The sequence below is a fragment of the Balaenoptera physalus genome (assembly GCF_965194825.1).
Source record: "Balaenoptera physalus genome assembly, chromosome: 19".
NCBI lineage: Eukaryota > Metazoa > Chordata > Mammalia > Artiodactyla > Balaenopteridae > Balaenoptera > Balaenoptera physalus.
This window is the reverse complement of record NC_138900.1, coordinates 9,271,785-9,283,992: the sequence shown is the minus strand read 5'-3', so window position 1 is coordinate 9,283,992 and position 12,208 is coordinate 9,271,785. Positions and strand designations below refer to the sequence as shown.

The window sequence follows — 12,208 nt, the reverse complement described above, 5'->3', positions numbered from 1 at the left end:
TTGCAGGCTGGTCACCCAGGACCTGCTCTGGCTTCTCCCTTCTGGCTTCTCCTCCCTCCCAGCCTCAGTCTGGGTGCAGGCTCACCCAGCCCCCCTCCTTCTCCAGGCAGACATTTCCTCCCACTCCCTGCCCCCCACCAGGTCAGCCAGCCCCACTTGCTTCTCCCCAGCTTCCATTCCCCGAGACCAGCTCCAAGATCCCAGGGCTCAAAGGATCTAAATCCCAACAGTCCAGGCTCAAGAAATCTTTACACCCCTGAAGTGCCAAGCTCCGGAATCCTAGCCTGACAAGGGGGCTGGACCCCAGCATCCTGGCCCCGCACTGTTCAAAGACTCCAGAATTCCAGCCTCCAAGTTCCTGGGATTCTAGATACCTTTGCAGTTCAGGTTCTAAGACGCAAGGATGCTGGGTCTGTGAAATTCCAGAATCCTTCTGGCAACTTCCCTCCCAGCATCCGTCCTCCCCCCACTCCCCACCCCGAGCTCATTCTTGGCTCTCTCTGTCCCCCATCTCCCCCGGGGCTCCCACAGACATGATGCAACCAGACCGGAGCCAGCTGAGAGGTAGAAGACAGGAGGGAGATATAATTACAGCTTCTCTTGCCTCAATTCAACAGGAAGCTCAGAGTTGGGACCCAGGGGACCCTAATCCAATGTGAATAATGGAGCACTTGCCAGACGCAGGCACAGTCTCTCTCTGGGGAGGGGAGGCCCAGTGAGCCATCTTCATCCAGATCCAGGGTGCAGTCTCAAGACAAGAGAGTGAGGAGAGGGGAGAGGTTGCAAACTCAGTGGCCCTTGGACCAACCAGGTAAAATATTAACCAAACCCACAGGTCACCCAGTCTGCATTTCTTTTTTTTTTTTTTAATTTATTTATGTATTGTTGGCTGCGTTGGGTCTTCGTTGCTGCGCGCGGGCTTTCTCTAGTTGTGGCGGGTGGGGGCTACTCTTCGCTGCGGTGCGCGGGCTTCTCATTGCAGTGGCTCCTCTTGTTGTGGAGCACAGGCTCTAGGCACACAGGATTCAGTAGCTGTGGCTTGCGGGCTCAGTAGTTGTGTCTCGCGGGCTCTAGAGCGCAGGGTCAGTAGTTGTGGTGCATGGGCTTAGTTGCTGCTCTGCGGCATGTGGGATCTTCCCAGACCAGGGCTGGAATGCATGTCCCCTGCACTGGCAGGCGGATTCTTAACCACTGTGCCACCAGGGAAGTCCAGTCTGCATTTCTTTATTTTCAACAGAGACATGGGTTCAAGATATTTTACCTTTCTCTTCATTCCTCTGTAAGAAGCCCTCGGCACAGGCTCTGTGATAAATAGTAACTGACTCTCAGCCTCCTTAACTGGGAGACAATAGGGTATGGTGGGGACTTTGGCAAACTAGAAGGCCCAGGGTCCATCTCATAGCCTCTGGTCACCCTGCAGGGTTGTGCAGGTCTGAGGTCACCAGCCCTTCCAAATGGAAGAAGCCAGAAATATGGACTTTTATGTGAAGTACTCCTATCTAACTGCAGGCTATATAGGTCCTGCAGACCACCAACGTGTGACGTGGGAAACACAGGACAGGAACCAGGGCTGTCACAGTCACCTGTGTCCCCAGAACAAAGGAAATCGGGAGGAATGCATACACTAATTTGTCTCCCGTAGCCACACATCTCTCTTCTCTGGGTCCCCAAGTTTTTGTGTTTGTTTTTTTGGGGTTTTTTTTTTTGGCCACATCCCGCGGCATGCAGGATCTTATTTCCCCCGACGAGGGATCGAACCCGTTACCCCTGCAGTGGAAGCACAGAGTCTTAACCACAGGACCGCCAGGGAAGTCCCCTGGGTCCCCAAGTTTTATTATCACCATGTCCCAGCGCAGATGTTCCCTCCTCCAGGAAGCCCTCCCGGACCTTCAAGCTGAGTCACGCATTCCCTCTGAATTCCCCCATCCCAGCCTTGCCCACTCTGAATCATCACTATCTGGGGACAGGTCTGTCTCTCCCACTGGATTCTGAGCCCCAGGAGCCCAGGGCCAGGACTGTCTCAGTCATGGCCGTGTCCCCAGTTTCAACCAGCACAGGGCCAGGAGTGTTTGGAAGAATGAATAAGTGAACAGAGAAAAGTTCAGTGCTTAAGGAGAGGGGGGCCTGTGTCAGGGACTAACCAGATGTGGGAAAAGGGGGTGGAACCATTCAGGGGATGAGAAAGGCGGACACTGGGGATTCTAAGAACCTCCAACCCAGGAGGGAGGAGAGAAGAGAGGCCAGCTGAGAGGTTCAGGGAGCGCTGGAGTCCAATTTTCACCCCATTATCTCCTAGCCACCTTTGGCTCAGTTTCCTCATCTGCAAAATGGGTGTCATACAAGTAGCCAGCTGCTTTCTGAGGCTGCTGGGTCGATTAAATAAATTCAGGATCGCGGAACACTCTGTGGAGGCCAGAGCCAGGAGCGCTCATTTCCTCCCCTACCCCCTCCGCATCCACAAACCCCGCATAACCTCACGCCCCGCCAGACACTCCACACACACTCAGAAGGGGTGAGACGGGACACCGGCTCCCCTACGGTGGCCCCAAGCTCTGCGCGTGCCTCAGTTTCCCCGAAAGCACAGGCACCACCACAGTCACCACGTTTATTGGATTCATACTTTGACAGGGGAGGGTAAGCTGTCGGGAGGGCTCAGAGCAGGACGCAAAAGAGGCGCTTGTCGCGGAAGGGGTTCTCTGCGGCGGGTACCGGCGTCACCAACGGGTCGTCTTTGGCGTGAGTCTCGCAGAAGGCCAGGAGCTCGGCCGCCGCCTGTGACACCTGCGGGCACCAGGGTGGAGATGTTCACGCCCCGCCCCGCCCTTTCCCTGGGCTCCTCCTCGGGTCCGGCCCGCCCCTTATCAGACCCCGCCCCCTTGTCCGGACCGCTCCCATTACCCGGGCCCGCCCTTGGGCCCCGCCTTAGCTCTGGCCACATCCCTTATTGGGCTCCGCCCCCTTGTCTAGGCCCCCTCCCCGGGTTCTGTCCGGTTCCGAAGGGGATCTCTCCACGGCTCCTGGCCCCACTCCCAACACTGACCGGTCCAAACCCCAGCCCCGGAGCCCCCGCCTTCCTCCCCACCCCGACCCAGCACCTTCATACGGTCGATGTTCACCTCCAGCTTCAGCTGTTCCACCGTCTTCCGGGCCTCCGCTATCTTGGCCATGTTGTTGGACATGGCTGCGGCGGGGACAGGGTTAAAAGCCGGCGGGAGTCGGGGCGGAGGGGCAGGCTAGGGCAAAGCTGGGTCCCCAGATAGGGATGGCGGTGGTGATGGGACCCAGTAACAGGGGCGTGCGTGGAAGGGCGCACGAAAGGGGTGCCCAGAGGAAGGTGGAGGAAGGGACAGGAAAACAGAAGAAAAGGGGAGAGATGAAGATCTGCGCAGATGGGGGACCAAGAAGCCGGCCGAAAGAGGGACAGATGAACAGAGAGGAGAGGGACAAGTGGAGGGATGGAGGGGTGCACGGATGGGGTGCCTAGAGTCAGGTGGAGGGAGGAACAGAGAGAGGAGAGGGAAGCCGGGAGGGAAGCACAGATGGGAGGCTGCGAGGCAGGTGGAGGGAGGGACAGAAGGACAGGGCCACAGGTGTTGGATCAAGACCCAGGGATCCAGGTGTCTTCACCTCCCGGGGATAGCGCATGAGCCAGGAGGGGGCCCTCCCCAGGCCAATTAGCGGTGGCTCCAGGGAGAAGGAGGAATTAAGATCACGGCGGGAGGGGCCCAGAGGGGGCCTCATTAGGGCCTTCGCAGCAGCTGCCCCCTCCGCCCTCCTCGGGGGGCCCCCCCCAACCCCAGCTCTGGCCACCTCAAAGGCTCCTCTTGCTCATTAGCAGCCAGGGAGAGGGCTGGAGAGGGGGGCAATCCAGCCATGACTGGGAGAGGGGCAGAGAGGATGGAAAGAGGGACAGACAGAGGGGCAGAGGAAGAGACAAAATGACAGAGGCAGAGACTGAGGCACAGGGGGGAATAAAGGGACTGAGGAGGGATAGAAAGATGGAGAGATGGGGAGGGACGGAGTGATGGAGGGAGCAGAGAGAGAGGGAGACAAATAGAGGGGTAAAGAAAGGGACAGAGTGATACAGGGGGAGGGAAGCACACAGGGGACGAAGGGACAGAGGGAGGATAGAGAAGGGGAGATGGAAGGGTTGGGGAGGGATGGAGTGATGGAGTGGGAGAGGATAGAGAGGGACAAATGGAGCCGTAGAGGGAGGGACAGCGAGGAGGGGGAGAGAGAGGCACAGAGGAGAGAAGGGGCAGGGGGACAGAGAGAAGGAAGTGGAAGGGCAGGAGGAGAGATGGAGTGACGAAGGGGGACAGAGACGGGCACATGGAGGGACAGAGGGAGAGACAGGCTGATGGAGATGCAGAAGTATAAAGTCATTCATTCACTCACTCATCCATTCATTCCCAGGCAGAGGAACTAGCTGTCGGGGCCAAGACCGGAGCCTCCTACCTGTTGCTGCTCAGGGCTGGGATGGCGGGCGGGTGGCAGAGGCTGGGAAGCAGCGTCTGGGTCCCCCCTCAGCCCCGCCCCCTCTCCTGGGGCAGTCCCTGAGGACCCGCCTCCTCCTGCCACTGCCACCACCATCCCCTTCGCCCTCGCTGCCTCGCCTCTGTCTCTCTGGGTCCTCTTATTATGTCTGTCCGTCCCCCTCTTTGTCTTTGTGTTTCTGTGCCTCTCTCTCTCCCTCTATCTCTCTCGCAGTCTCCCCTCTCAAACTCTATCTCTGTCCCTCTCTCTCTCTCACACACACACACACGCACACACATACACACACTCACAGGTAAAGACAGTCTCTCAAGATGTGCCCCACGCTCTGCTGCATTTATTCCACAGTCACACAAATCTCTCCTGTGGGTCCCACACAGCCTCTCACTCCATTACATATGCTCTGCCACCCTGTCACATCCCCCACCTCAGTGTCACCCCATCCCAGACGACCCCTCTCAGCAAGCAGACTCAGCCCCTGGCAGAGAGATGCACAATATCTCGCTGTGTCACACGGTGCTGCACACAGTCTCCTGAACCAGCTGTGCTCAACACACAACCTCCCAGAGCGCCACAGTCACACAGCCTCTCAAAATGCCACGCAGTCCCCCACAGTCTCTCCGAGTCTGGCCCATCCTCACCGGTGACATGTTACACAACTCAAGAGTGTCAAGTATACACACACAGCTCCGCACAGGATCGCACACAATCTCTCAAGATGTCATGCCGAGCCTTACACAATGTGTCACACACAGCTGTCGCCCTCACACCGCAATCTCCTGGTGTCACACACGTACGCTTACACACACGAGGTTTCTCTCGTACACCCATCTGAGTGCCCAGGACGGTTGAACACTCTCTAATGCACTGTCAGGACACTGGGCCAGTCTCAGTGTCCCACACGATCTGTGTTACACACAGTCCTACCCAGCTTCTCATACGTCATCAGTGCGGCTGACATATCCTGTTTCACACTCACATGGTCACTCTCTCACATCCAGCTCCCCCACCCCCGGGGCCTCTCACATTGCTTCTCACATCATTACTTGGTGGATCACACTCATTCATTCTCGCCCTCTCTCACACATCATCTGCCCGTGTGACACACACAACTCTCCTGTCCTCACCATGTTGCACACTGTCACACACGATCTCTTGCTCACATATGGTTTCTCGATGTCACAAACATCCCCCAAATAGTGTCTCAGGGACACCCAACCTCACGGTGTCACACGCAGTCACCTATAGGTCATCTCGGTCACCTCACATACACTGTCACACACAACGTCTCGGTGTAACACGATTTCACACAGTCACACCCTGTTTCTGGTTGTCACAGAAAATCTCACAAGGTCACACAGCCACACACAACCTCTGGCGTCACGCGCGATCTCAAGTAGTACACACTCACACAGTGAGTCTCTTGGCGTCACACACTACCTCCCGGTGTCACCCACGGGCGGCCACAGTGTTCTGCACCAGGCACACCCGTGCGGGCTGCTGTCCTCTCCTTACAGCCCCCTGCGGGCCACACGGGGGCGCCCGCGGCCCGTCGAGCTGCCCACCCTGCCGGCGCCAAAGCCGTAGGAGGCTGTGGAAACCCTGAGGGCAAGGCGCCCCCGCTGTCCGGCTAGGCATGCAGACGTGGGAAAGAGACACAGAAAGGTGGAGGGAGCTAGAGGGAGATCATTGAAGATGGACTGGGACACAGAAATTCAGAGAGGGAGAGAGAGACGCAGGGAGAGACAGAGGCAGAGAGAGATAGGGACACAGAGACGGAAATTTGGAGAGATAGAGACCTAGGGGCTAAGAGAGACAGAGACAGGCAGAGGGTTGCAGAGAGAGACAGACATAGAGACGTACAGGGTACAAGAGAGACACACAGAAAAGTACAGAGACAGAAATAGTGACCGAGAAACACAGACACCCAGAGACACAAAACAGAGCGGGGTAGAGAGACAGACAACTCAGACCGCGCCCTCCGCAGGGGACCTGAAGGCGGAGGCGCGGCCGAGGGACCTGACCTCGGGGCCAGACCTCCGGGCAGCCAAAGGGGCGTGGTGGTTCGGGGCGGGGTTTATAAGGGGAGTGTTCGGGGGGCGGGTCGGTCGGGGCGTGGCCTGGGTGCGGCGTGTCCCCCGAGTGGGCTGCGGGAGGGGCTGAGGCAGAGCCCGGGGAAGAGGTGGAGGTGGCGGAGAGCCTCGTCTCTACTGCACTCAGCCCATCCCAATTCGGTTTTTACCGCTTGAACAGGGAGACGAGACCTGCCGGGAGGGGATACGGGCCGGGGTCCCTGGTAGCGATTTGATAGGGGGGTATCGGACTCTAGCTCCCCTCCCTTCTACCCCGCGGGAGCAACGGGGCCAGGTGGGGGAGGGGAACCAGGCTCACATCTGGAAAGCATCAGGCGCGCCGGACGTGCCAGGGCCCCGGGCCCGGCTGCGGAAGAGCGGAGGGGAGTTAGGGCGCCCCCGTCCCCCTCCCTTAGCGGGGTCGGCCGGCGCCGGGGAGGGGCCTGGGCGTACGCCGAACCTCGGCGCCTTCCGCAGCTGGTTTCCATCAGCAGTTTTGGCCCGGGCAGCCCCCGAGGAGGAAACGCAGCTTAGAGCGGGGAAAGACAGGGTGACAACCCAGTCTCCCCTCCCTCTCTCCGACGGCAGCCAGAGGCTGGGGGCGGGGGAGACGGACAGGGGTACACTGACTGAACGGAGCGTAACCTCCATTTCTCTTCCCAGTTGCGGACCTTTCCACCCTACGCATAACCTTAGTTTCCAGATGTGCAATCCTGCCCTGTGTTGCACAGGAATTTCCCAGCCTCATGACAATGGTATTACTGGCCCCATTTTCTGGAGGGAGAAACTGAGACCCTGGATTCGGATTCAGTTCTGACTTTAATTATTCAAGAAACATGCAGTGGGACTTCCCTGGCCGTCCAGTGGTTAAGACCCAGCGCTTCCAACGCAAGGGGCAGGGGTTCGATCCCTGGTCGGGGAACTAGTATCCCGCACGCTGCCTGGCACTGCCAAAAAAAATATTTTAAAAAATGAAAAGAAAAGAAAGAAACGTGCAGTGAACGCCAACAGTAATTCTAGTATCGAATACCCAATCCCTATTGAACACTGTCACCCGGATGTCTAGACTATCTCAAATTCAGTTGTCCAAAACTGAGCTCCTAATTCCACCCGCCAAACTCCTACCACAGTCTTACCCATCTCAGTTGATAGTAAATCTTTGGGGTCAATCTTGACTCCCCTCCTCTTCTCACACCGCACAACTGATCTAGCAACAGATCCAATTAACTCCATCTTCAAAGTCTGTCCACAATCCAGTCACTTCTCACCTCCTCTGCTGCCCCCACTCTGGTCCAGGCACCATGCCCTCCAGCTTGGACTATTATAGTCGCTGCTCACTGGGTTTCCAGCTTCTAACTCTGTCTCCCTCAGCCTGTTCCTCACAGAGCATCCAGAGGGACCCTAACAAAGTCCCTAGATAATAATAGCAAGGGTTAGTGAGAATGGCGAAACTGGAACCCTCATACACTGCTGGTGGGAATGTAAAATGATGCTGCCATTTTAGAAAACAGTCTGGCAGTTCCTCAAAAGATTACAGAGTTACCAGATGACCCAGCAATTCCATTCTTAGGTATCTACCTAAGAGAAATGAAAGCATATGTTCACACACAAACTTGTACATGAATGTTCATAGCAGCATTATCCACAATAGCCCCAAAGTGGAAACAACCCAAATATCCATCAACTGATGAATGGATAAACTAAATGTGGTACATCCAAACAGTGGACTATCATTTGACAATAAAAAGAAATGAAGTACTGACACATGCTACAACATGCATGAACTTTGAAAACATTATGCTAAGTGAAAGACGCAGTTACAAAAGACCGCATATTGCAGGATTACATTTATATGTCCAGAACAGGCAACTCTACAGAGACAAAAGTAGATTAGTGGTTGCCAGGGGCTGGGGAGACTGGAGGATGACAAGTAAGGGGTGCAGAGTTCCTACTTGGGATGATGGAAATTTTCTGAAATTTACTGTGGTGATAGTATAGTCATAGCACAACTCTGTGACTAGAATAAAAGCCATTGGTAAGACATTGATAAAAAGACATTGAAGAAGACATAAATAAATGGAAAGACATCCCGTGTTCATGGATTGGAAGAATTAATATTGTTAAAATGTCCATACTACCTAAAGCAATCTACAGATTCAATGCAATCTTTATCAAATTTCCAATGGCATTTTTCACAGAAATAGAACAAACAATTCTCAAATGTGTATGAAATCACAAAAGACCCTGAATAGCTAAAGCAATCTTGATAAAGAAATACAAAGCTGGAGGCATCATGTACCCTAGTTTCAAACTATATTACAAAGGTATAGTAATTAAAACAATATGGACACAGCAATCCCACTACTGGGCATATACCCAGAGAAAACCATAATTCAAAAAGACTCATGCACCCCAATGTTCATTGAAGCACTATTTACAATAGCCAGGACACGGAAACAACCTAAATGTTCATCAACAGAGGCATGGATAAAGAAGATGTGGTACATATATACAGTGGAATATTACTCAGTCATAAAAAGGAATGAAATCGGGTCATTTGTAGAGATGTGGATGGACCTAGAGACTGTCATACAGAGTGAAGTAAGTCAGAAAGAGAAAAACAAATACCGTATATTAACGCATATATGTGGAATCTGAAAAAAAATTGGTATAGACGATCTTATTTACAAAGCAGAAATAGAGACACAGATGTAGAGAACAAATGTATGGGTACCAAGGGGGAAAGGGGGGGATGGGATGAATTGGGAGATTGGGATTGACATATATACACTATTGATACCATGTATAAAATAGATAACTAATGAGAACCTACTGTATAGCAAAGGGAACTCTACTCGATGCTCTGTGGTGACCTAAATGGGAAGAAAATCCAAAAAAGAGGGGATATATGTATATGTATAGCTGATTCACTTTGCTGTACAGTAGAAACTAACACAACATTGTAAAGCAACTATATGCCAATAAAAATTAAAAAAAAAAAAAAACCAATATGGTACTGGTACAAAAACAGACACATAGATCAATAGACCAGAATAGAGAGCCCAGAAATAAACCCATGCATACATGGGCAATTAATTTACAACAAAGGAGCCAAGAATATACAATAGAGAAAAGATAGTCTCTTCAATAAATGGTGTTCTGAAAACTGAACAGCTACATGTAGAAGAATATACAAAAAGTAACTCAAATGGATTAAATACTTGAAACTAAGACCTGAAACCACAAAAGTCCTGGAAGAAAACATAGGCGGTAAGCTCCTTGACATCAGTCTTGGAGATGATTTTTTGGATTTGACACTAAAAGCAAAGGCAACAAAAGCAAAAATAAACAAGTGGGACTACATCAAATTAAAAGCTTCTACACAGCAAAGGAAATTATCAACAAAATGAAAGGGCAACCTACAGAAAGGGAGAAAATATTTGCAAACCATGCACAGGATAAGGGATTAATATCCAAAATATATAAAGAACTCATACAACTCAATAGCAAAAGAAAAAAAAAATCTGATTTAAAAATGGGCAGAGGATCTGAATAAACATTTTTCCAAAGAAGACATACAGATGGCCAACAGGTACATGAAAAGGTGCTCAACATCGCTAATCACCAGGGAAATGCAAATCAAAGCCACAATGAGATATCACCTCACCCCTGTCAGAACGGCCATCATCAAAAAGACAAGCCATAACAAATGTTTTCGTGGATGTGGAGAAAAAGGAACCCTCCTGCACTATTGTTAGGAATGTAAATTGGTGCAGCCACTATGGAAATCAGTATGGAGTTTCCTAAAAAATTAAAAATAGAACTACTGTATGATCCAGCAATTCCACTTCTGAGTATTTATCTGAAGAAAATGAAAACACTAATTTGAAAGGATATATGCACCCCTGTGTTCATTGCAGCATTTCTTACAATAGCCAAGATTATAGAAGCGACCTAAGTGTTCATCGATGGGTGCCTGAATAAAGAAAATTTGAATATAATGCAATATTATTCAGGCATAAAAAAGAAGGAAATCATGCCTTTTGCGACAACATGGATGGACGACAAGTGACATAAGTCAGACAGAGAAAGACAAATATCACATGGTCTCGCTTATATATGGAATCTAAAAACAAAAACAGGCACAACATTGTAAATCAACTATACTTCAATAAAAACTAAAACTAAAAATAGTTAAATAAAATACAGTCCTTCAGCTAAATAAATAAATAAATAAAAACAAAAACAAAACCAAGTTCATAGGTACAGAGAACAGACCGATAGTTGTCAGAGGGGTGGGAGGGATGGGCAAAATGGGTGAAGGGGATCAAAAGCAAATTTCCAGTTATAAAATAAATGTCATGGTATGTAATGTACAACATGGTGACTATAGTTGATAATCCTGTATTGAACATTTGAGAGTTGCTAAGAGTCAATCTTAAAGGCTCTCATCACAAGGAAAGGAAAATAAAGAAACAAAAGCCATTGAGCTCTACCTTTTACATGGGTGAATTTTATGGTAGTGAATTATATTTCCATAGAACTGTTAACCCCCTCTTCCCCTCCAAACACCTAAGTCGCTCTTCTTCTCTGAGTTCTCCCATGGCTCCCATCTCCGGAGAAGTAAAAGCCAAATTCCTTACCATGGCCCACGAGGCCCCACAGGATGCAGTGGTCCCAATCATTCTTTGCCCTCGCCTTCCCCTCTTCTCCCCCTCAATCACTGCTCCAGACATGCTGGATTCCTGGCTATTTTGCCAACATACTAGGCACTGTTTTGGCTTCAGCAGTGGCTGACCCCTCTGCCTGGGAGGTTCTTCCCCAAGAGATCCACAAGCCTAACTCCCCCACCTCCTTCAGGTCTCTGTTCAAATGTCACCCTCTCAATTAGACCACCTCTCATCACTCTACTTAAAATCACAAACTCCTCTCCTCCCCCATCCCTCCCAATTCCGTCATATCTCTGCTCAGTTCCCCCCCCCAGTCCTTATCACCTTTAAAAATTATAGAATTTATATATTTATTATGTTAACATCCCCTCCTGCCCCCCAGCCCCTATCCCTGTGAGCAGTTCCTTGTGTATCCGTCTAGAGGTGATCCATATAGAAATAGGCTTATAGGGCAACGGCTAACAGCATGGACTCTTAGACAGTCTGAACTTAAATTCTGGCTTTGCTACTTATTGGTTTCAGGTAAGTTACTCAAGAGATCTGTGCCTCGGTTTCTCCATCTGTAAAACGGGCATAATAATCATATCTACCTCCATGAAATTGTGAGGATTAAATGAGTCACTGAGACTAGAGTCTGGCATATAAAATAAGTGTTCATTGAGTGTCAGCTGTTATTTTTTACGATTAAGCACTAAAATCTTAAAAAGGAAGAAAGGTCAGCCATCTGTACTTCAACCATCTTGACCACTGTGTGGCCTGTGTATCCTTAGACAAGTCCCTTCCCCTTTTGGCTTTAGTTGCCCCTTTTATGAAACAGAGATGGGGCAAATATTCCCAAGGGCTTGAGAAGCAATGACTTTTCCCACAAACTTTAAAAAATAACTTTGGGAGTTCCTTGGCAGTCCAGTGGTTAGGACACAGCACTTTCACTGCGGTGACCCTGGTTCAATCCCCGGTCGGGGAACTAAGATC

At 50.9% G+C, this 12,208-nt stretch overlaps 1 protein-coding gene across 5 annotated transcripts; it reads right to left on the bottom strand.

Moving 5' to 3' along the window:
• Positions 1-2,591: 2,591 nt before the first annotated feature.
• On the bottom strand, positions 2,592-6,917 carry GNG8 (G protein subunit gamma 8). Of its 5 annotated transcripts, none has more exons than XM_082438275.1 (3): positions 6,886-6,917; positions 3,096-3,181; positions 2,592-2,781 (listed from the first exon to the last, which is right to left on the bottom strand). In XM_082438275.1, the coding sequence occupies exons 1-3, from the start codon at positions 6,896-6,898 to the stop codon at positions 2,653-2,655; spliced, it is 228 nt and encodes a 75-aa protein (XP_082294401.1). In that variant the 5' UTR covers positions 6,899-6,917; the 3' UTR covers positions 2,592-2,652. The 5 variants fall into 5 exon arrangements, with proteins under 5 accessions (XP_082294401.1, XP_082294403.1, XP_082294405.1 ...); XM_082438277.1 differs by lacking the exon at positions 6,886-6,917 and adding an exon at positions 3,811-6,587; XM_082438279.1 differs by lacking the exon at positions 6,886-6,917 and adding an exon at positions 5,906-6,587.
• Positions 6,918-12,208: the final 5,291 nt, after the last annotated feature.